Here is a 25,819-nt window from a genome sequence, read left to right on the forward strand (position 1 = left end):
TAGGAAGCTCCCACCTTCCTTAAGGCTCACAGAGTACATATTGCTGAAGTCAAACGCTACCATTTAAGCCAGTATATTTCTTGGTAAGTGTGCATGACATTAGCATCTTTCCCTGAATTCTGTACTTTTTTCTCCCTAACAAAATAACTTATATTTTAAGGGGAAAACACTGAACTCAAGGCTGAGAAGAGCTTTACAGAAGGCAGGTAGTGCTAAACAAAATATATTTTCCTCAGGAAAAGAAAGCTATATTAAAAAAAAAAAGAGACCAAATATATAAAACAAATATTTGATACATCTAAAACATTATTTGTGAACAAGTCACAATTAAAGCTTAATTACTAATTTCCAATGAAATGGCTGTGCACCTTGGCTATGTCAATATTAACTGATCCTTAGGATATACATAAATATATATATTTTTTGCCAGGAGCCAAACTTTCTTTCCTTCATATTTCAATAGTGCGGGCGGAAGGCAGAAAGCAGCACATCACAACTTACTGCGAGTTGCCTTTTTACTCAATAAACCAAAACTTTGCTACTGGAAAAGCACTTTTTAAAACTAGTATTGCTGGAAGAAGTTGAGCCCTACGGTCAAGTTTTGCTGACTCCCTTCGCACGCCACAGAGGTTGGCCAGACCAAGACAGCTGCACAGGAGGAGGTCATTAGACATGTCTGGATTGCAAACAGCAAGGAAGGAAGCTAAATTCTTCTATTGGTGAATAGTAAATTACCAAGTCACATGTAAGAAGCTGTAGCATTTCAATTAGATAAAATTCACACTATGAAATATGAAAAAAAAAAAAATCTGGGGAGAGGGCAACAAAAGAAGAACATGTTTGTTCCCCATCTCCATGGTTTTCAATACTGCAGTTTGAACACAACCGAGGAAGGAAACCCCACTAGAATACTGGTCCATCCCTGAACTCAAGGGAAACAAAACATTTCCATTATTACACTGAACAAGAGCACAGGCTTCCAGTGCTCTTCCAACTGTAACAGTAAAATAAGAACTTCAACATTCAATGAAAATTCCTATTGCTTAAAGATGATACTCTGATGATTTTGCATATTTCAAATTCTGCCTTTTCACACAAAACAGCTATTTAATGTCAGAAATGCACAAACAAATATGGTTTAAGGAATATTTACGTGAAGAAATTCATGTGCATTCCCCAGGACTGTTACTGATGACATATTAAGCAAATCAGGTTTTTAACCCCTGCATTAAAGATGCAGCTCCTGAGGCTGGATTCCCCAACCTCTCCTCCCCACAGCCGCCAGCTGAAGCACAAGGCATTACCCTCTCCTGCTCTTGCTTGGTCCTTAGAACTGGGCCTAGGTTCACACAAATGGAGTTTGCTGTTCTGGTGTGGCGTAGTGTATGATGTGTTTGCTGGCTGAAGCAGAACTGATTCTGCAGTTCTTGCAAAGCAGAGAGAGCTTGGAATGAGAGCCAGAGCCAACACTTGCACTTCTGCTTAATGCTAATGAGAGCTCATATGCAACTTAACCCCCTTTCCAGTAAAAACAAAGGTTTGCTGGTGATGATCACAGTGAAAACCTAGATCACTTCTGAGAACGCTACTTTCCTAAGTATTTAAGGAACAGTCTTTCCTAATAGGTTCAAATTCAAGACATTGAAAACTAAATATTCTTTTAAAAAAATATTAGTTTTATATATATATGAGGCATAATTGTTTCTAAAGTGGACATATTCCAAGTGGATGTAATTTTGATTATAGCTTGTTGTTGTCTGCATTCTTGGTCAGGACTTGCAAGTAGACTTCATGGATAGTGCTGAGGAAGTGGGAATCATTCTGCAGGAAAGAAAATACCAGAAATATTAGTATTAAAAAATGTCAAAGGAGGCAAAAATCAGCAAAATATTGTGCATAAGGATTCCTAATACAGTACCTCAGGGCGAGGACAAGGGAACTAGCCACCCAGCTGTTCAAACCCCCGAGTTAACACAAAATGGTTTGATATATTTCATATCATGTTTCATAAATTTCCCCACAACAAGAGAGGTCAAAGTGGTGATAACATGGGTACTTCCCAAGTCTAACTTGGGAGAACTTCAGCTGAACAGCCGCTAGCACAGACACAGTTCCACTTCAGAGACAAATGCCACAGTAAAACATCATCTGAAAACACTGGTTACTTTCAACTTAGGCAGCAAAAAGAGTTAAGAAAGAAACAACCCACCACCACCCTTCTCCCCACGTGCCACCATGGCCTGTGGCTCATGTAGCTCTCAGCTCAGATGTCTGCACGCTGACACAGATGTGAAGGGACACCCAACGTGGGTCTCTGCCCTTCCAAGGGCTGCATCTCACAACCAAATGACTTAAGAGGAATAAGCTGTGCTACACTACCCAGACAGCCAGGAATATTCTACTCCTTTCAGAAGGAGGGAACAATTTTAAGGCTGCAAGTCCAAAGAAGTTAAGGACAGAGTGTTTCTCAGGACTGGCTGCTGTGCTTGGCACTCTGTGCCTCAAACAGGGAGCTCTGCAGAGACAGCACCTTGATTAGGTGTATCAGTGCTTCCTGCAGCTGAGCCCTGCTGAGAACGGCAGGGGCCATGGGCTGGATCTCTGCTGTTCCCAGTGTTAAAGGAGAAGAAGAAATGGCTTTATTCTCCACTTCAGGAGTTTTTGCAGCAGCCTGCTGGAAAACGCTGGGAGACAAGAGGATTGAAGGAGTTCCTGTAGTCGTGGTTGTAATGAACGGCGGAGGTGCAACCTGTAAGAAACAAGAGGTAAGCACTGCGCCCTGTGTGAACCACCGCGGTATGAAAGGTTGGAGAAATTCCTGGGGAGAAGCAAGGGAAAGCAAAAACAAAACAGTGAAACAAGAACACACACACATTTTTTATTGGAATCAAAGGATCTCAGTACTTCAAAGATACTTAAAATGACTGACGAGCTGTAATCTATGTGTTGGAGTACTCCAAAATATCTGCATTAATAAGTTTCTTCTTTTAACCTGGAGCAATACTCAGAAAACTGTCTTTCTGCCTATTTCCTCTACAGGCACCTATTTATTTACCCAACACTGCTACTAATACCTTTCCTTTTAGGCATAAAGTCCAAACATACAGACCACTCTACTTGTCTTTTTCACTTAAATTTTATGCATTGGCTTTGAGCAACTCTAAGATCTCCAAGTACCTGTAATTATTCAATATGATAATGCTACTACATCTTATTCATTCCACTGTGACAAGCTTGGTAGGGGGGGCCTAAGAAATACAAAAGAACCTTACTCAAAAGAAAGGAAGTGCAAATCCTTTGGCACGCAAGCATGTTTCACAATCAGGCCTGAACCTGCTGCTAAGATTGCTTTGTACAATGCAAACTGGGGAAGAATGAGGTAGTATTTGACATATTTTAAACAATGAAAGGGCAGGTAAAGGGAAATTAGAACTAGAGAACAGCTTGCATCCTGGAGTACATACCAAAAAAATAAAACAGTTTAAGACTTGACTTACTAACTATCTTAAATAGCAATCCAACATCTTACAGCTCCCCTATACTGGGGCTGTCATGTGAGGAGAGTTGCATTCATGTTAAACTCTAAACATGATCAGATGAACAATATGGCTATTGGAGATGTCATCTGTTTTGAAATACGTATAAACACAGACACACAAATTAAAAGAATTGTTAATCTTCCCTTTCCCCTCCCACTCTCTCCCAAATTTGGCAAAATGTTTATTCACTTACTTGACTTGCTTTACACCCAGCCTTTGGCTGTGGAAATGCTTCTGATTCCTTGTTGTGTTGCACAGCCTAAGTTAAAAAAAAAAAAAAAAAAAATCCCAAGTTAGCGTGAACAACTCGGCTTTCAGTAGTTGTAGCTCGTTATGAAACCATAAACATGCAAGTTATCAACATATGTTTACGAGTGGCTTGTTCCATTTTGTAAAGTAGATGTAATCTATGGGAAGAGGAAAAGAAAAAAGGATCTGAACTCTTGTTTCAGACTTTATTAAATTCCTCTGGCATTCTTAGAAAGGCTTAATAGAGCCCTTCCACATACACCTTGGCAGTGAGGACAGGTGTTCAAGCAAAAACCCTCGCTACAGAGAATACTCAGTTTACCTGAGCCACAGTGAAAAAATTCACAAGGAATTGATTACTCTCAAAGAGAGAGGTTCAAATTAGCTTTATAAAATAACAATGACAACAAATCAATAACAACAGAGACAAGGGGGCTTAGGCTGCTGAAATTATTTTTTTTCTCCTGAAAAGAGGGAAGAATTAATTCAGTACCCTCAAAAAACACTGACTGGACGGGGACAATACCAGCTCTTGCAACACAGATCAATGGACAATTTTCCATCATTTCTCAGATCGTCAGTCCTAAGAGTTTTTAGGACACTACCACTGGTAAATTCCTTATGGGATATGCTCACCACTAACAGCAGCACCTTGAAAAACCCCTCCTCTACATAAATGCACATTCTACAAGGAAGTGTTTGTAGCCTAAAAACACTTTAAAAACATATGAACATACAGAAACCCAGAGAATACCTGAAGTGAAGAGATTATTTTGCTGTTCAAGGTTGGTGGTTTACTGTGAGACTCTTTGAAGCTCTCTGGTGTTGCAAGTTGGCCAATAGAGCCAGAGGTGTTTGGGGTTAAGGAAGCCTTAGTGCCAGACTGCTGCTGCATTTGGTCATGCTGCGGGGTCAACCTGAGTTTCTGGAGAAGATCAACACTTGTATGGGATGTATTCGGGACAGTTCCTGTATTTGTTGATGTCAAGGGTGGTATCAAGTGGCTTTGGGCAGCCACAAGACCCTGCGAAGCGTGGTTCATGTCAGATGGCAGCTGATTCACTAGTGGGGAGATGTGCTGGGAAGCTTGCTGCATAACTTGCATGATGCTGTTGTTTTGTTTTAGGCCAGGAAGCATCTGAGCTTCCACTGTCGAGGCTGAACTAAGAACAGGGCTTAAACGAACTGAATAGCTTGAAACATTTTTTACATCAGGCTGGGAAACCGAAGCTGGAGGTATTAGTATAGGTGTCAAACCCATATCCTGCTGATTCAGAGCACTGGGCCCCGTTTTAATGCTGGGACCTTCCGATTTCCCTAGTGGTTGGTGCGTGACTGCCGATGGGTCAAAGGAAAGGGGCAAGAGCAGCCCACGCTGCTCCCTGGTCGGGGCCTCGGGCTGCAGCCTCTCTGCGCGCTCCGGGCCGGGATACGGAGCTGCCACCTGCTCCTTTGGGACAGACGTTCCAAACAATTCCTCCAAGGTCAGGTGCTTCTGTCTTGACTGAAGGGGCTAAAATAGAAAGTAAAAAGGATTTAGAGTCAGTACAGATAAGTCATATATCTTTGTGCCTCTCACACAACCTATTACAGCCTTTAAAACAAAACAAGAATCCCCGCAAAATAAAACAGTTTGTATTACTGAACTCTTTAAAGCACAGTCTGGATATCCAGCGCCTCCTATTTACAAGAATTTTTAAGCTTATTTCATTTACAAGAAACAGCCTCTCTACACAGATTAATTACCCCAAAAAGTTCACAAGGGTTAAAAAGATAAGTCTTGTTGACCCATGACGCAGCTGACGAACACGAGGTGGCCCTCGCATGAGACAGCACAGGGAAAGGAAGCACTAACATCCCCTCATGGAGGGACAGGACAAGTTCCACAGAGCCTTGGCTACAGGAAACATTTCTGAACCTTACCTGGCAAACACAGCTAAATGTTTTTTTTACTGAAAGTGTAACCAAGTGTTCAGCTGAGAAAAAGTTCTTTTTGTCACGAAGTTCTCTACTCACATTAGTGGCATCTTTTGAGCCAAAAGAAACTAAACCACAAAACCCATTACTTTCTCCAGCAATGTACTAAAAATACTTCTCTACACAAACTAGTTATGGAGCAAGTTATGCAATGAGCTGCTCAGCAGCTTCAATGCTGTACTTGGCAGTGCTGGTTAGTCATTTGACTAATACCAGGGACTCATTAAAGTGCAAAGACCAACTGCATCATAAATATGAAACATATCACCAACAGAGATATTTGAGATAACTGAGCTTTCTATCACCTACATTTCAGAATCAGCTTCAGGCTGACCTCAATGAAGGTGAGTCATCAGCTATCACAGGACTTTCCTTCGTTTATTCCAGTTGCACATTTCTTCCCCCATGTACGTTACTGTTGCTTTCCCAACTCTGTCTGCACAAGCTGTAACAGTGACGGATCTCCAACAACTTGTCACTGCAGTAAATGTTTACATCCCATCCATTTGTGCATGACACCTCGTTCAGGGGAAGGTGTCTACACCTGCATGCATGCACATATATAAAGAGCGCGTGCCTCTTCAGCAATACACATTCAGCCAAAAGATCTTCAGTATTATGCAAAGTGTCCTAGTTAATTCCTTATAAGACACCCTGCCAGTTCTATCCTAGTACACCCAAACCTTATGCCAAACCAGTCTGATACAGGAGATATTTTAGCTGAAGTAATTTAAAGCGTGTTTTACTGGAGACAAGAGAAACAGCTACCGACATGCTGATGTCGGCTCCTTCGTGCCCTGTTGGGCGCAGAGGGCCAGCAGCTCTGCCAGGCAGCTGGGGCCCGACGCCACACTGTGCTCAGCAGCCGACGGGGCCCGCGGCGCAGGCGCAGCCCGAGCAGCTCCCGGCAGACAGGGGCCACCCCGAGCCCCAGGTCACCGACACCCAGAGCGGCACCAGCGCCAAGAACAGGGGAAAGAGCAAACACGAAGCCCCAGAGCAAATATCGCTGCCTCCCACTCGGGTTGCCAGCTTGTACTGCCATTGCTGACACTCACTACTAGCAAGATCATCATCAGACATCTTTATTTTGTAGCAAGACTAGCTTGCTAGTCTTGTTACTATGGTGGAAATTCTTCCTAGGAAGCTGCTCTTAGTTTTCTTTACTGATCTTACCATTCTGGGGACCTGCCCTTCATCTATAAAGATAATGTTAAGAGAAACATCACTCCCATCTCATTTTGAAATGAGTCTTTCACCTCACTATGAGCTGTATACAAGGCAGCACCACCACCTTACTTGACAGGAGCACAGGGCTGCAGATAATGATTTCTGGGGACATCTTTCAGATATATTAGGAGGGTTGAATTAGTCAGAGCTGGTATTGCACTGCCTAGCTTCAGTGTTCTAGAAACCATCCAGCTTTGCTGATCACTAGTTCAAAAGCACTTCATGATAACGATTCAGAAAGCAAATGGGTTGTAAGATCCACAACAAACTACACATTGTCACAGGGCAATCTGGATCCCCAAGTGTCTTATATTTTGCCATGAAATATGAAGTTAGTTAATCAACACGAGGGCTACATTGTGTGGGGGGTTTCAGAAATTCATAGTACATATCACATGAACACTGTTGGTTTTAATTCACTGGCCATGCCTTTCAACTAAACTAAAAAAATAAGTTTTACAGCTGAAATAGGGCATTTTTCTGTTCTGCCTCTAGTTGTTCACCTGCTCTTAAAGAACATGATTAGAACAAACTCAGTCGTGCCACATTTGAACCCAGACAGCTAGCTCTGCACAAGTACACTACTATCACTCTTAGGTTAGCATTTTTTTCCCCCAATAGCTCTGCAGATATTACCCTATACACCACTCCAACAAAGCAAGTACTTGTTTAGAACTGCGCGAGGCAGCACTGGCTTCCCCGGGGCCTCTCCCCGCCCAGGCACGGTGCTTTTCTGCGTGCGCAGCGCAGGCGCAGCCACCGCGGCTGCCGCTTTGCCTCTCAGGGTGACCCAGTGGAGACCTCCAGTGACAGACAGGGTGACCTCCAGTGGAGACTGAGCACGTCTCCACTGGAGGGCACTGCAAGCAGGCACAAAGAGCTCATATGCTGCAGGGAATCTAATTACAGCAATAATTTGATTTTTTTAAATGTAGCTTCTACAAGACTTTATGAAGATTCAAATCCCTTAAGCATAGGTGCTTACACAGCTGTTTAACGGTGCCAGCTACTGAGCTATCACTGCCTATATTCCAACCACTCCAGCCTGCTACTAAATATTTTGCTTCAAAGACAACATGGAAGTGAAACAAGCTGTAATACACATGAATGTTTTCTCCAGCATTTTTACTGGGCTTTAATCTTTATTCACATGAAGAGCACCAGGCTTTAGAATTCCCAGATATTTGGATACATCCTGATCGAGCACATTGTATCTAACACTATCCTGAATCGATCTACAACATATTAGAATTATCACATCATCACTGAGAATTTTGATGTTATTCCTTCCTGCAGAGGAAGGAATACACCATTCAAGTTTTATAATACGTATAAAAATACACATATACATAAATCCCCCTCACACACACACAGACACTAGGGCGAGAGCTGTGCCAGAAGCTGGGAAGACACATGGTCACTTGTGGCAGAGAGGCCTGGGTGCTGCAATGCCTGCAGGGCTTCCCTACCCGCCTGTGCCATTTGCTGCTGACTGAAACTGGCCCAAGTGTAGCTACCCACTCAACAGCAGCCCAGGCCACTGCAAGCAGCTGTCTCAGAAATTCAAGCCCTGCTCTCCTGTCCATGTGAGACTGGAATACAAAGCACAGTTAACTGATGCCACATGCAGTCAGCAGAGGCAGCAAAGATTAGTTTCTCTCGCACCCTCATTGCGAGCCCTTCTTTACAGGGCCCTACTCCACCACAAACTGACTTGTATGGTGGCAGAACCATTCAAGTTAGCCCCTTTAAACAAGCTTGAACATTCACTGTAGCATGGACATGGCCTCACATTTTCAAATCTTAACTTAGAAGACAATTTAGGCTAAAAATAAAATAAAATCCACTGGCTCATCTAAAGCCTAAACAAAGAAAATGCTAAGTGATCTCAGACAGGAACAGGCATAAGAGATGGGACTGGATACAAAGACATTTTAAACTGAAATCAAACTTTCAAATATATTTATTTTCAGGTTGAAGCAAAAAAAATTTAGTAGGCAACACTACAGGCATTCTTGGAGATAAAAAAATAAAATAATACGTATTCTGGTACCAAAACAAAGTACTGATGAAGCCAAGGCCCTTATGTAAGTTTGCCTGCAACATACCTGATCTTGCACTTGTAATACAGTTGCTTGTTCTGAAGTCTCTGTGCTTTCTGGTTTCGAGGGACTGGTGTTCTGCTGCATTCCAGAACTCGATACGATACTCAAGTCATTAATCTGATTCTTAAAAAGAAGCACACACAACAGAATTACAAACACGTATGTTTTTACCCTATGTCTATACATTATTACAATTCTGCAATCCTGTTATGTGGTACTTCAACTGAAATACAGAAGATAAACTGATTTTTTGAAGATAGTAGGGAATTCTCAAGTTTTAGGAAATAAAAGCCATGCCAAGACATCCACCATCCGGTACACATTGATAATGTTTTTACTCTTTACTACCAAAACACTAAGACAACTTGCTTCACCTATTTTTCACGAGTCAAGAAAAGGGAGGCAGATTTCTTGCATCTTTTTCTTTTCTTCATTAGCTGCTAAGAAGAATCCAAAATAGAAAAAAAATGTAATAAAATCCTGTTAGAAACGATTTCAAGTAATTGAGAGGGGAGCGTGTCACAAACTTACATCTATCAGAGTTATTTAACCATGTGTGTGTGCAATTTCACAAGGCCTTCTGACCAAAGGTCAAACACAGTCAAAGCAGTCACCATGATGGATAAGGTGGTATCTGCAGTGTAATTGGATTTCCACTTTTTACTAAAGTTTACATTTATGTATTATAGCTTTAGGTATTGAACAAACTCAGCCTAGTATTCAAGAAAACTATGGCTTATGCTCATGACCTATCTGACCAGCAAAACAACACGTGACAACTGCTCTGGTTGTTACATAGGAGCAGCAAAATATGGTTTGCATCTTGTTTAAAGAAGAAATTAGATACAACCCAAACTTGTTACTGTGTTATTTTCCGTTTCTATTTTTCCTATTAAAAACTGGATTTGTTGTTTTCCAACTGGAAAAAAACAGGTACAAAGACAAATACTAGTCTCATACTATATCTCATACACATAATCTCATTTATAGGGCAGAAGAGAAGAGCAAATTCTTCCCTTTCCCCTTTTCAGCGAGCCAACAAAGTGCAAAAAAGGTGAAAAAACACTTTGAGCCTGGGATACTAGGCTACCTAGTTGTTACAGAAGCCAGACGAAGCATGTTTGCTTTCCCCCTTTCACTAAAGTAGCAAGGTTTCCACATTCCATTCTCATACAGAGACACAACAAGGAAAAAAAAAAAAAAAGAAAAAGAACACACACACCACACACAAAAACACACTATAAAAAGGAATCATTCGTTCCATTAAAACAAACAAATCACACACACAGTAACACTCAGAATTCATTCATGTTCACATATGTAGCAAGTATTTGAAGGATTAAGCTGATTTACAGTCCTAGATTAAATCACTCAGACCTCCATAAATCTCTCCTCTTTTTTAAAAAAAGAAAAAAAAACTCTCTCTGCCCCTTCTCACACTGACACTCCGCCAATCTCCTGTGGGCTGCACACGAGGATTACTCTATGATCCATCTGGAACGGACCAGCCAGATAAGTACTTGCTGCTCCTAAATACATACTTATGCATAATTACTTTAAAGCCACAAAATAATTTCTAAATATTAAGATAGGAAGGGTCTCAAGCAACGAGCTATGTTCACAACTAGGTTGTGGCCCCTGCCCGGTGCATTTCTGAGGGTATGACAGTGCCATCAGGGGCTGCCCCCCGACTGCTCCTTCACTGGCATTTTGCTCGTCTACGGAGCTTCATTCATGATGCTTTGGAAGTTTGTTCCTAGCAGAAGCTCTTCAAAACTCCCTCAAAGAGATCTGAAAACCAGGAAAAAGAAAGCGCAGGAACTCTGCAACATCCTCTAAGTCATTCCTAAGAAAGACCTGTTGCAAACACCTACCGGCTAGCACTGCAAGAACAGAAGGGAAGAGAGACCTCACATTCTCAACAGGACGCTGTCAAAATAGCGAGTTCCTGTACCTTTTGCAAGCCTTTTTCGTATTGATACAACACTGACAGATGAGGCGGCGTTCAGGTTGTTGAAGCTTCCTTCCATGCTCTCAAAAAAGCTGCTGCTTTCACAGTGCTACACCCTCCTCCAGCAGCAGCAATACTTAGAGTATTAGAAACATGGCATTTCTATATATGTATTTAAAACATTCACAAAAGGAATTAACAGATCTCAGGCACTAAAAAGTTACATAAAGTTGTGAACTTTGTGCTTGCAAAGATAACAGAATCTCCATCCTGAACTCAAGTAACTTATTAAAAGGATAGACTCTTAGGGGATGGATACATCAGCAGTAAACTGAGGAACAGAAGGAAGTGACTGTACTTCGCTTACAGCTGTGAAAAACATGCTTCATCAAGTCTACCAATGACGAGAATGTATAAATCTACTAACTCTGCAAGACTGGCTCCAAGACAAGACAGTCAACACCAGGTGCAACTTTTGCTTGCAGTTCCCAGAAAGGAGTGTTTTCCTCACAGCAGTAGAGATCTTAAGTCTGTTAAACTAGTCTAGTAACCTACATTTTCAAGTGGGGTTACAGAACCCATTCAACAAATCTCTCCTGAAATGGAAGGGACTTCATCATAGCACAGTTTCAAGGAAAGAATAAGGCCTCACTCTGAAAACAAGGTTACTGAAACAAGGGCAGAGAAGGCCTCCGGTATAAACCGAGCTTACATCAAGAACATGGGACTAAGTTTCCAGACTTCTGCTGCATTACTTAATACCCCAAAACATTTTAACATGCAATTGCAATAAATAAATATTCTGTTATCACCCATGCCAGAGAAAACCATTCTAGAGAAAAAAAGCTAAAAGTTACTGTAAGGAATATTTACAAAATGGAACTTCATGATTACAGCAGTGTTACATATATATGTCCATGTTTCCTCTGACAATGATCTTACAAAAGAGAACAGTAAATGAGCACCAAAATTAAGCAGCAAGCACAGTTGTTTCAGGAAAATATCCAGTTTGTATTACCAAGTATCTATCTTCAAGAACTGTATCCCCCCCGCCCCCCAAGAGGAAACAATTTTAATATACAAATACATGTGCCTATTCAATTCTGGGTTAGAAGTGCTACTTTGTGATCTCCAGTTAGAGGCTGTCACACAAGATATGTTAAAATACCAAAATTATCATATTTTATAATTTCCCTCTCAGAAATCAAAGGACATGCCATTTTAGTACCTCCCACACGAGGCCCCTTATTCAAAAGTAGCAGTAGCATTTCTATTTGCTCTTAATGAGGAAAAAAACAAAAATAAAATAAAATCCTTACTCGTTCATATTCATCCTTGGCTTTACTGAGCATTTCCAGGATGTCAATGGGCCTACTTTCACTGCAGCCATTGGGTCTGCTGGGACTTTTCCTGTCTTGGCAAACTTGCTGAGATCTCTGAGCTTCTTGTTCCACCACTCTGTAGAAGGAAAGGAGAATAGGATTTCAAAACTTTATCTGGAATGAACATCTCACAAAAAGCAGTAAAGAGGAACATATTTCAACATATAAACACATTTTATTCCATCCGATAAAAACCTAACACATCATTGACCAGTGTTACACAAGTTTTCATCTGCTACAGGGTTTATACAAGACAAACTATCAAATGGTCTGTACAGTTCAGCTCTAATCCAGGCAGCACTGCTCTATTTCTCACAAAGTTTGCCTACAGTAAACACTACCTCTGCAAAACTGTCATGTTTAGACAGTTTTACAATAAGATATGTGGACACCCAAGTACATTATACAAAGAGCATATGTATTATGCCATAGACTGAGCAAAGGAAGATTTTGATTATTTACTTGCTAACATGCAGCTTTTCCCTTATATAGCCAATTCGAGCCATGTTACTCAAAAAAAAAAGTTCACTATAAACCAGTTACAATTTAGAATCAGAGCTACCCTTCTAAAACAAAGCACAGACCCCAGGAAAGAAGGAAGGCGCCTCACACCAGGTGTCTACTGCTCCCACAGCCTGCTCCTACCACCCTGAGCATCAGACAGCTTCCACTTAAAGGATGGTTAACATGCAAAAAGAGCATGTGTACCTTGAACATTTTGCTTACAAATTAAAGGCAACATACACTTCCACTCCTAACCCATATGCAGTTCACAAGATATACATGGCTGTGCAGTACGCTAAGGCTTATCCTCTTGAAATAAACACACACCAGCCTGTAATCTCCCCTCTTTTAAGCCTGTATTAATCAAATACGTTAAGGAAAAAACAAGCACTGTAAACAGGGCAGAGCTCTGGTGCTGCCATGTCCCTCGAGACCTCTCATGCCGCTGAGCTAGCAGCTGGTGGAGATCCAAAAGGTGCCACCACAACAACCACAGAGGCAGTCACTTAGATCCTCAGTTTATCCAGTTCAGTTGGGATGCTGAAATAACTCTATATTTTATAGACGGTTGAGTAAATAGATACGGCACGCAATGGTGTCATTTTTAGGATAAAAAGCTCAAGTCCTAGGAGTTTCTTAGCTTTCCTACAGCCAAGCCAACTGATTTCACTAGAAATTAACTGCATTAATTCAAGGAAAAATTAGAGTTGGCTTTTAAGAAAAATTGCCATGGAAAATTACTTTCAATACTTTTAGAACATGCATGCAAGGCCCTTATTTAACCAGCTGTCTATGATGCCTGTGTACAGGGGGAAAGCCGTGTTGCAGCAACCGCAAACCTAACTCGGACACACGGGCCAGTCATCACCCTGCAAGAAAACCTCTCGCAGCTGCAGCACGCATTGCCTTGGATGAAGCAGCTCCTAAGGGCACAAACATTTCTACAGAGATATCCTCGGAGAACATTTTGTTCTTGCACCCACACTGTCACGCTGTCCTGACTGAGGACTTCTCAGCTCCACTCCAGACGTGGAGATGAGAGAGGGCAAGATAAAAGACTCCGAATACTTTGCTGAGACTTAGAAGAGCGTCAGCGTCACTATCCTGGGATAAATAAGGACTTCTGCTAAAGGGCAAATTCCAGGCATTCATGCACACGCTGCCTTTAGGTGAAGTCAAGGCTCGGTCTTCAGACTGTTTCTGCTCTTCAGCAGGTGGCTTAAAAGCTTTTGTTTTCAAGGAGTACACACACTTCACAGAACCATTTCACTAAGATACCTGCAAAATAATTCACAGTATTTTTCTTATAGTTCTTTAGAAAGTGCTTCTTCTCTTTTTCAAGTTTACTTTTATTTCCTAAAGAATCCTACCTATGAAACTTGGCTTTATGTAGATTATATTCAAAAGATAAAGAAGATAAATACAGAGCAGTACTTGCCCTAAGCAGAGATACCCTCCCCACCCAAGCTCACTGCCTGCACCTCAGAAGTCAGGTTAGGTCTGACTGTACGAAATAGGGTAGAAGAAGCCTCTGAACTAAGCTCAAAATATAAATCTATAATTTACATGTGAGAACACAACAGTTTTACACAAAAGTGAATTTTAGAAAACCTTGAAACAAAACAAACCAACTATCAAAGACTTCATCCTACTTCACCAAAGCTCTCCCTTTCCAGAGCTAAGTAATCATTTACCTCCTAAACCAACATTGCCCAAACTAATATGTTCCAGAATTACCAATCTGATCCTTTCCATCAAATTTGTCTCATTCCAGGAAACTCTGGAATTGATTTCAAAAAACATCTTTTTGTTCTCAGTCTCTGTAAATCAGATACCTTTGCTGAGCTGGGAAGAGAAGTCAAAAGAAAAGCTGTTAAATGCAAATCCATATAGTGAGAATGCTCTGCACAGAATCAGGATTAAATCTTTTTTAAGCAATGCCTACTGTTTCTGCTGGACAAGCGAGGGGAAAAGGCACACGTTCCTTCAGGGATACAATAGCTGCTGCAATGTTTGCTGAAGAATATCTACAACTCCAGCATTGAAAATATACCTGGCACAACCTCACAGCAGAGCAAGGGAGAGAATGTGAGAAGTGAAGGTCTGTGATTACACAGTCTATGAAGAGTAATTTAGTTTTCTTTTGAAAGATAAGCTGTCAAATACATAAATGGATGGCTTGCAGCCTTGTTAACTCAATCTAGCACAATAAGGTCAAGTCAAACACCAGGGAAGAGAATGCAAATCCCCTTGAAACCTTTTAGGGTTGTGTTTTTGAAGTTGTAAAGTGCTATAAAAGCAGTCATCTTTCCTACAGGTGATAGGGAAACTTTGCTATATGGCACTTAGCTCTGCATGACAGGAAGGATACAGGAGAGTTTGAGGGGCTTACCTCTCTTTCCTACCGCAAGTATTTGTCACTATTTAATTAAAAGGTATATTACAAAAAAAAAAAAAATCTTCCCTTCTAATATTCAGTTTTTCAAATAGAGCAGTGGAGTTTTCATTAGTTTTCAAAATTCATAATAAGTAAATGATTCCCAATCGCTGAAGCTACAGTGACTAGCTACCCTGTTTTGGCTATTTCCTCCCTGCAACATAGGTCCAGCAACGAGCTCCTATTACTTCCAGAACTTTGTCTGCTCTCCAAACTTCACTTGAATTCTGCAAGCCTCCACCTATTATTCCAGACTAGAAGACTTGGAAAATTTTAAAGGAATAAAGAATGCCAGAGTGTTGCTCTGCTTTAACTATCCCTGCATAAAATACAGTAGGGAGTCCCAACAAACATGTACACTTGTTCTCATTAGACTACCACAGTAATGCTTTAACCAAAAATTTTAATCACTTAAACTACAGCAGTAGCACTCAACATATATAACATTTTACTCCCCCACCCCAGAAGAATTGCAGGAACAACAAGACCAAGGTACTTACTTAGCCATGAGTTTTGCTATTCGATGGCAGTCATTCTTGTCATAAAACCAGATACTGTAAATTGACACTTAAAAATAAGAAAAAAAAGCAAGTATAAGACAAAAGCCTAAGGAGGAAAAAGAAAACAAACAAACAACCCCCCCCACACACACACCCAAATCAACATGAAGTTTTTGAACACTGTTTGTTTTAATTAGTCTGAGGTTTAGCTACATGTAGCATGACAGCTCAGCCACAGGCTACCTGGTACTCGCCATCGTGAAATTCTTTTTGCAAAAGTGTAGTTGTATAGGAAGGAAGAAGTACCAATGCCCCAGCCATTCACAGAGCTACTTAGGAACAGATTCACGCTGAGCTCTATTCTTTAAATGCCGCAAGAACAAGCCAATCAGTTCAGAAAGGTCCCAGTCCAACAAGGCGCCAAGCACAGCTGAGGCATTCAGGATCACAAGGGATTCACTGAAAGGCAGCCAAACTGGATCCTGAGCACTCGGCTGAACAGAACCCCCAAGTGAGCAGCCCTTCATCAGCAAGAAGACTTGAAAGAGGCCCTTTGCCCCCACCTACCTGCCAGTCTCTCTGCCATCTCAGCTGTACCTCACAACAAGTCCCCAGAACTATTTTCAGGATTGTATTTAACCATGTTACTTCATCTGTTTTTTTAAAAAGGGTTATTTAAAATGGTTTGGTTTTTTATTTGTTTTGAAAAATATCTTAATGGAAACATATAAACAATGTGTAATTGCCTTTACTGTGCTTGCACACTGCACTAAGTTGAATAGATGAACAAGTAACATGGTAACACTTATCTTTGCTCTGCAGTTTATGCCAACATGTTTATGAAATTGAAATCACCATCTGATTGTAAAATATGATTTAGAGGAAAGGAAAATAATGAGCTTTTAAAAATAAGTCTAGCTAGAAAGAACTGTGTATTCATGAGGACCCTGTCTCCCTATGTCTCCTGCCATAGAATTCATGCTTCTATAAGACGCTCAAAAATCTCAATCAAAATGCACCCAAAAATACTTCAAATCATTGCAAAGTGGGAGATGATTTTCCAAATATAATTTTCTAGATCTTCTAGTTATGCCAGTCTTAGTTTTTTTGATCAAAATCCTGAAGGGGTCGTGCACTCACCTTACTTCCCATGACAATATCCTAACAGGAACTGAAGTTCTACTTTGTTTCAGCTTTTAAACTTGTTTCTCTTTCTAATAGCTATGTTCAGGTGTTTCATTCTTGAGAAGTTACAACTTCAGCAATAAGCAGCAAGCACTTTCAGGTTATAAAGAAATCAATACACTACCATTAAAAAAAAAAAAAGATTTTTCTTGAAAAAGAATAAGCCAATAAAAAATTCATGTATGTAGTCAATGTCTATAAAATATTTATGAAAATGCACAGTTTAAGACAACTATGTTGTCCACTGCTCTGAAAAGATTTCAGCTGGAGCTGTTTCTTTAGAGATGTAACATGTTTTAACACTTAAAAGACCTTTCCCTTCCCCAACCCATTATCAGACAAGATGCCAAGAGAAGAAGCTTCTTCAAACGCATGCTTGCTGAAGGAATAAAGATAAAAACCTATAATGATAGCTTAATGGGAGAAATGATAGAAGTAACACTCAATTCTGCCAGAAACAGACTTACAGAAGACCAGAAGTAGATCCAAATCTCAGTTCTGTCTACCGAGTATCAGTTCCCCCTCCCACACAGGGCATTCCTCGCAAGCAATCGCAGGGAGTTACTACAAAACATTAATAGTATTATAAAGATGTTAAGAAGATTACTAACAAGTAAGTCTGTGTGTTAACTTAGTTATGGTCCGGCAGACAGGAGCGCTGACCTCCCTGTTTTGAAAAGACTCTTTGGATTATCTGTTCAGTTCCCTCACCCTGAATTTCCCCCAAACACCACTGCTATATTTGATGGATACCTCTCATGCAAGCACTTTTAGCTGTGAGTGCTCTTTCAGAGGCAGACTTGGTAGGGACCAATTCTTTTCAAATGTGTTTTTATCATATCCAGCCCAATCTTCATGCACACAGATATATTTCTACTACACTTGTTTTAACTATCTCTTTCAGCAGAAGTCACTATGTGTAACTATCTATTCCAACACTACCACTCCAGCTTTCCTGCGCTGAATGTTGGGACAGCATCTTTGGTAATCAAGTTGAAACAGTCTGTAATCCTCACCAGCAACATCTTTCACAAGTAATTGGCGCTATGTAGGGATTTGACATACATAAACCCACTGCATAACTAATTTCTTCTTGTGATTTTATTAAGTTTGATTTGGTTATCTTCATCTAAGTTACTGCCACACATTTGACAATGCCTAGGCAAATTAATCATGTAAGTTTATTAGAAACACTGTCATCCACAAATACTTATCTAAGCATGCAACATCCAACTGCTCCTCCCCAAACTTGACTGAATCAATCATTAAGACCCCACTGAAATGCCTACAGGAAAGCCAAGTGAATATTCCCACACAGATAGCTCCTGCTCAAGTCTACCAGCTAGCTGACACCAGAAGGCATGATCTTGCCATCTCTCTTCTATGTTCTGCTTCTAATACTTCATAGATTCATACTGCCACATAGACTTATAAATAGTTAGAACAAAAGAAGTATTACTCTTTTTGTCTGGAATATTTTAAGCCTTGTACAGAGAGATCATAGTGCAACTCCACAAGCAGTTGTACTAGTAACTCAGAAGGTGGCAAACAGCATCCAGGATCAGGGATATTTTAAACAAACTCTTCCATCCGACAAAATACAGCATGGAACGAGAGGGATTACCATTTACAACGCTGAACCAGGGCAGAAAACTCCTTCCAGTTAGAGTGTCATCTTTCAGGTCAGACAAAATATTTTTAGCACTACTTAGCAGCCTTCAGTGGTTCCCCCTCCCCCAGCACGTACGGCTTCTTGTGCTATAAAGGTATCGGGGACAGGCTCCTTCCTTATCTCACTCTGAAAGACAGGGCTAATGTGCTTGCTGGACAGCCATTCAGCTCCAGCACTCAGAGATGTGTTATAAACTCATAGTGCTGCCAGTCTGGTGGCTGCAGGGGATAACCAGAGACTTTCTCCTTGAGGATAAGGATATCCTCTTTTGAAACCCATTGCAAGCACTTTTGGAGGGGGAAAAAAAGGAAAAGTGCCATTTGCAGTAATGCTTTAACTTCCCCCCTGCTCTGAATACAAGTCTATTTAATAATAAAACAACAAGCCAGAAGACAGCATCTTGTTTTTAAAAGCACAGAAATCTCCAAAATCCTTTTTTTTTTTTTGTTTTACTAGCTCATATCTTAGTCCTTGGCCTAAGAAGCAGAAAAAACACAAGCAAGGACCTTTCTTGTAATACCAGACTTTTGTGCTTAGCATCTGTCTCTTCAGTACCATGGAAATCAATCTGCCTGACCTCTCAAGAGAGCTAGCTTGGATTAAAAAGCCTTTTAATCAAGATCAACACCACGAATACAGAGGAAAAGTTATAAATGAGAAAGATGCAGAAGACTTCCTGCAGACTTCAAGAGGTAAGTTGGCCTTGTTTACAGTTTTGACTAGTTTTCATTTATCATTAAGCAAACTATCAGCTTGTCAAAATACTGCTGCAGAATAGCTTCCCTAGCCAAACAGCAGAAGTTTAAGGAAACTGAAGAAAAACTTCCAGAGAAAACATTCATATGGGGCTCCTATTATTCTTACTGATAGAATCATATGTTTAAGGTACAGAATTTAGCCTACTTTTTACAAAAAGATGAACAAAAAACAAGTTTAAGTTGATTCAAAGAGAAAAACAAAAACAAACAAAAAACACTCCCCAAGGGGATGCATTAGATCATGAACAATTATTCATAAAAACACAAATGCATCCAGAGAAAAAATTGGAAGTTAACGTATACACCAAGATATATTCTAGATTAAACAGCATTAGTACAGAAATATGAATTATGAGTTTCACCCTGTAAGAATTCTAAGTCCAAAATATACTACACTACAGAAACCAGAGACAAACTTCACTTCTTTATTAATTCTACTTATCATACTTGTCTTCTTTAAATTGTCCCAAACAATAATAACAAAAAAGGAAGATTTTCTTTTGCTACTTTTATTGGTATCATGTTTCTTAACCAGTCTTTGTTATTTTTGCTTTAAGAAGATCTGACACTTGATGAATAAGTGGTGAAGTTTTAGAGCAGCATTATATAAAAGACACAGACATAAGCTTGCTCAGGATTGGAGGTTTAAGTATTGTTTTGAAGGTTACATCCTGTGATACTATTAGAATAAATATGAAAGACAGGGAGAAAAAAAAGTGAGTTGTAAAAGACCTCCTTATTACAATGTAAAAATATATATATAAAAAAATTCTAAGATAGATAAAACCAAAAAGCAAACATCACCTGTATGCTCTACCTCTCGTCAATGTAACAAATAACACATTGACCCAATTAATTAGTTCACTCAATGAACATATAAGAAAACCATCATTTAGTCCTTCCTCATCACTGCTCAATCAGAAAAGACTCCTTATTATCCTACTCTGCAAAAGCAAACAAGAAAGAAAACAAAAGACAATGATCAAAGGACAGCATGGCCTCCTTTCCAGCAACAGGATAAAAGGGCAATCTCCTCAATTAGTCTTGCTCCAAAAGCATGAAAAATTTTTTGTGCAATTGCACAGTGATAAGGACCTCATGTTTACAGCTTAACAAAATCAGTTCTGATGTACAAGCTAAGAATTATGCTGTATTAAATATAGGTATATATTTATTTGTAAAGATGAAACTAAAAGAGAAAAATAAAAAAACCCACAAACTAAAAACACTAAAAATATTATGATTTAGCATGACAGGCAAATCCCTCTTAGAGCCTCCAGCCAAGTAAAAATAATGTTTACATGCTGCTTACAAAGTTTCTCATAGAATTTGCTACTAGTTCTGCACAGATTGGAGTACTCCATTCTTCATGTACTCCGAGCAGTTCTCATGCCAGTAACTGTGGGAGAGAAATGCCAGAGGCCTGAGCTCGTATACATAACGGACTGTGCCCTTATCTTCTTAAGTCAATACCATCCATGAGCAAAGTGGAAATGCGAAGTTGATAAAACAGTAGCATCACATTCATTGACAATTACTGTCACAGTCCATTTCCTGAGTACGTGCTGGAACAGTTTTGTTTTAATCAATCATCTTTACTATCACTGCCACATCCTGGAGAAGCATGAAATGCAACTTGCTATTGACCCTGCTATGATCTTATCATTTAAGGACACTATCGTATCAGAGGCAGAGAGCAGAATGAATATTCTTTGTTAATGTTAATATTGCTCTTTTTACATTCATGCTTGTATTCAAAAGAAGCTAGCAGAGCACACAATATAAAGTGGTCAGCTCTTTATTTGTGGCCCACAGGACACTAAGTTAACTACATCTGATGTTAATATTTACCAGTGAAAGGGCAGACTGTTTCTGAATATGCTGCCTCCTTCTAGGAGGCAGCAGAGTAACAAAATAAGAAGAGAAAAGAAACTTTTTTTTTTTTTTAATTACAGTGGTAAGGACTTGCTGAGGAAAAGGTTTTGAATACCTTGTGAAAGGTAATTTTTGATTACCTCAAAATGGAATAACTTATTTCAAGTTTCTCTCAAGCCTTGCTTTGTTCTCCTTGCACATCTTTGAATTTCTTCCACTACTTTATTTCATCTGTAGCCCAACTCCCATTAGCCTTCTCACAGACTTTACACAGGAGTGCCCCATGGGAAAACGGGAGCTTTTAATCAATGACAGAGGAGCATATTAGTAGCTCCAGGGGTTTCCAATGAACTCTCCTCACACAGCCCACCTTTTCCAAATTCCTCTATTAAAATTCCAAATTTCTACAAATTCTACAAATTCCTCTACCACTCCCATTATCCCACACCACCACCACTCCACATCAGTTGCTGCTTCCTAATTCCATGAGCAGTTCCAGCAACCACCACCACCTTCCCATTTTTCTTACCTCCCCGATCTCACACTTGCAGTGCTCTCATCTCCTGTCACTCGATTGGCTATGTCCCCTGACCTGCTACCACCCTCCACGGGCCCTCTTCTCTCAGACCTAGCAACCTGCTTAAATATCCCACTCAATATTAATCCCTCCCGCCATTTCTTCCTTACTAATTATTAACTTTTCTGTGTCTCCTGAAATGCTCAGCTTACTGACTAGTTTTGCCTTTTTCCTCTCTTATACCTGCAGATAGAGGACTGCTAAAGATGTATGAAAAGTTAACCTTCCTACCTTAAGCTGTTTTCTTTCACCAAAATGGTGGGCTGGATTACAAAGCAATGTATTAAATTTATATAGATTTTAAAAGGTTATACTCACAGCTAGCATTTCTGTAGAGAAGAAAAGGTTCATGCAGCTGGAACTCCAAGTCTTTATTTACCGGTTCAACCAGGTTGTGCATGTTAAGTCGATTCACTATTGTGAAACCATGATAAGGAGAGGCTGACCTATTGAATCAATTAGAGCAACAAACAAAAATTAGTACCTTGATCAACATATAACATTCTTTGAAACAGAATTGTAAATCAATTTTTGCATCCCTACTGCTTAATTAGCTCAAATTTTACCAGTACAGAAGCTCCAATAGCTGCTTTTGAGTGTCATTTCTTGGCAAATCAGACAGTTTCACATCACACTTGCTCCAAACTGGGATTAGGGACATTCTGGGAACATTCAAGTTCTGCACTGCTAACCTAAGGAATCAAAGACATCTCCCAAGGCCCCAAAACAAACAAGCAAACAAACGACGAGGCCAGGATTAAAATTCAAGTGTATTCAATCCTTCATTAATATAAACCACCTTGAAGCATTTTAGAATCCTAAGATAGATGAAAAGGGGACAAGGGACTCCTCCTCCACGTGCTCCACCGAAAACAAGCTACACTACAGAGTAATATTTAGCTTAGTGCACACACACGCGACAATAAAAGAGCTATTAGCTTAAACAGCAGGAATTATACCTAAAGAGGAAGGAAAAGCTCTTAAAACATTTTAAATGCTATGACTTAGTGAAATAACAAAATTGTAGATACTCTGAAGTTAAATGCCAGGCTGAAGAAGAAAACACCTAACTGCTCCTAATGCTGCTTGCCTGCGAGCTGTTTTCCTCCCTGCACCATGCAGGGGCAGCAGGGAGGGCCAGCTGTGCCCGCAGGCAGCCCTGCGTCGCGCAGCACCTGGGCCTGCGGGGGACAGCGAGACCTGCTTCTATAGGTCACTCACGTTTGAGAGGGAAAAGGAAAATCATTAGGGTCATGAGCCATAACCAACCAGCATTAGTATCTCCATAGCATATCTGCATTTACTCCCTGGAAAGTTATCTTTTTCTATGATACATATAAGGAATTTATCAAATTCCACAGTTTTTCAGCAAGATTTTTGTGTGTTTTTAATGAAGTTAACCACTTATAGGCAGAATATATTGTCTTTACCTATGTGAAGAATATATTGTTTTCAAGCAGGCATACAAACATTAATAGCTGAATAAATAAGTCATTTTAAACTGGATGCAATAAACTCAATATGAGTTACACATTAAGCCAAATAACATTTGATTTTTTTCCTCCTAAAAACAGCTTACCTTTTGTACACAAATAAGGTACCTTCTATGTCCGTCTTCTCCTACAAAAGACAGGGATTTTATTTAAGGGTTGTGCTTAGTCACACAAATATGCAGCTTGGGGCATTACTTTAACTATGGAAATTAAAGTTCTTATCTTTCCATAAAAAAAAGCCTCCCCTCATTGGGATAAAAATATAATCTCGAGTTTTTAGAGGATACTCACATTTTTTCTTAGTAAGATTAGGAAGTTACATTTGTGTCCTGGAAGACTTCGTTCACACTATGGGCTTGCTAATGTGCTGTGAAGTCTTCCACAGCTCTGCTGTGCGGGGCTGGGTGCTCAGGACCGAACACCGTTTGCCCGACTCCTGGTGTCAAGCACAGCCCATGAGGCTGCGGAGGGGCCTCCTGCCGTAACTGCCACTGACGCGCCCACGGCCGCGGCGCGGACAGCCCAGCGGCACCGCCACGCGCCCAACCGCGCAGCCGGCCCTGCTCCCGCGCCAGGGAGCGCGCAGGGCCGCGGCGCGGGCACGGCCAAAGCCCCGCTCGCGTTACGCCTCCATGGCCGGGGTGAGGCAGCGGCGGCGGGAGGCGAGGCCCGGGCGGGCCGAGCGCGGCTCCCACCCCCTCGCCCGCTCGCTCACCCACTCGTTGTCCTTGGCGCTGAAGCTGTAGAGCGCGACCTGGCCCGTCACGTCGGCGATGCTGGTGATGAGGGGGTCCTGCCGCTTTAAGGCCGCCAGGCTCATCTCCTGCCCCGCGCGGCCCGGCGCCGCCATCTTCAATCCCGACATGCACCGCGGCGGCGCGCAAGAAACGGCGGCGCGGAGGCGTCACCGGCCTTGCCTCCGGGCGGAACATCGGCCCCGCGCCTGTAGTTCCGGGCTGCACCGTTCCGGGCTGGAGTGCCCGGTGCCGGTCCCGGGCTCGGTCTCGGCTGCCAGGCAGTGCCAGGGCCGCAGAGCCGCGGCCTCTGCTCAGGGGCTGGCAGGGTCTCCCCCCGGCCTGGTGGCCAGCGGCTCCGCAGGGCGCAGCCCTGCTCGGCATTCCCAGTGTCCTGAAGAATTCCGCGTCCAAACGCTCCGCTCCCCCGCGGCGCCGCGCGCGCAGCACCCCCGGGACGGGGCAGGGGGGCGCGCAGGGGACGCGGCGCTTCCGCTGGTGGCAGCTTGTGCAGGGCGGCAGGACGAACCCCGGGCTGCAAATGTCAGCACCAGCCTCCGTGCCACCGAGCGAGCGCCATCTCGTTCCGTGGCCTATAGCTCTAACTTAAAGTAAGAACGCTTTTTTTTTTTTTTTTTTTTTTTTTGAAAGGCGAGAAAAAAATAAGTGTAATTTAGAGATGAAAATTCCCATGTACCTCATTCCAATAACAGCTGACACTCAAGACCTAGTAAAAAAGAAAAGCATACAAATTATACAGTATGTCCTGGAGAGTTCTGTGACACTTCCATCCCTTCTAATGATTTTACCACACGAGAGGATGATCTGTTCCATAAAATCTGTGTCTTCACTGGTTCTATTAGTAAAGTATGTAAAGCTGTTGCCACCAGAGAACAAACAATAACACTATGAAATAAAATATAATTTGATTTTAAATCCCTAACTTTTAGTTTTGGTAACACCCTGACTTGGGAAAAGAAAGTACCTGGAAGTTAAAAATTGATTTTTTTTTTTAAGAGGGTGTTCAGTGTTAAGTGAAGCAGAAACGAAATAGCAGAAGCCATTTAGCATTTGATTTTAAATGGCATCATCAACACCCCACCAAAGCACCCCTTTCATTTGGGTCAAACTCAAGCAAGACTCCTATAAAGCAAAGATACCTTTCAAAATATGAAACTTCAAGACAAAGGACAGTTTTCTGTTGTGCTAGATCTTCTCAAGTGTGGCAATTTCTTGGCTGTGCCTTGAATTAAAAGTGGAACATGGGAAGCATTGATAACAAAGGCAAGCGGTCGTTTCTGGTTGTGGATTGTTTTTCTCCTTCATCTGCTAATTCCAGTTCTGCATTTTAGTGAATTTATTCTTTCTGCCATTTTTCACAGTTGTTGCCTTAGAATGAAATATTTTATATCAGAAATGAGTCATATGGCCTGCCATCTGCTTCCTCAACCTTAAAGTACACCAAAGTATAGCCTCCAAATTTGACCTCAGTTTAAACTGAAATAAGAGTTTTATCCATTTAGGCTTGTCCTAATAGGCGACTATTGCATTTTGCAGGCACCTTTGTCCATCTTTGTAGTTATTGAGCAATTAGCACTGGGGAAATGTTCATCTATCAGTCTGGTTCTGATCCTTGTGCTAAACCAGACAG

The 25,819-nt window shown here is 41.1% G+C and overlaps 1 protein-coding gene across 1 annotated transcript; it reads right to left on the reverse strand.

Annotated features, from left to right (window-relative positions):
* Positions 1–1,530: 1,530 nt before the first annotated feature.
* Positions 1,531–24,347, reverse strand: DCP1A (decapping mRNA 1A). Its single transcript, XM_088532037.1, has 10 exons — positions 24,150–24,347; positions 23,521–23,561; positions 22,260–22,387; positions 15,875–15,941; positions 12,371–12,509; positions 9,104–9,223; positions 4,543–5,301; positions 3,733–3,798; positions 2,531–2,749; positions 1,531–1,821 (listed from the first exon to the last, which is right to left on the reverse strand). The coding sequence occupies exons 1-10, from the start codon at positions 24,297–24,299 to the stop codon at positions 1,741–1,743; spliced, it is 1,770 nt and encodes a 589-aa protein (XP_088388163.1). The 5' UTR covers positions 24,300–24,347; the 3' UTR covers positions 1,531–1,740.
* Positions 24,348–25,819: the final 1,472 nt, after the last annotated feature.

Source organism: Tinamus guttatus, unplaced genomic scaffold, assembly GCF_059628265.1.
Source record: "Tinamus guttatus ecotype Peru unplaced genomic scaffold, ASM5962826v1 Tinamus_guttatus_pri_ptg000451l, whole genome shotgun sequence".
NCBI lineage: Eukaryota > Metazoa > Chordata > Aves > Tinamiformes > Tinamidae > Tinamus > Tinamus guttatus.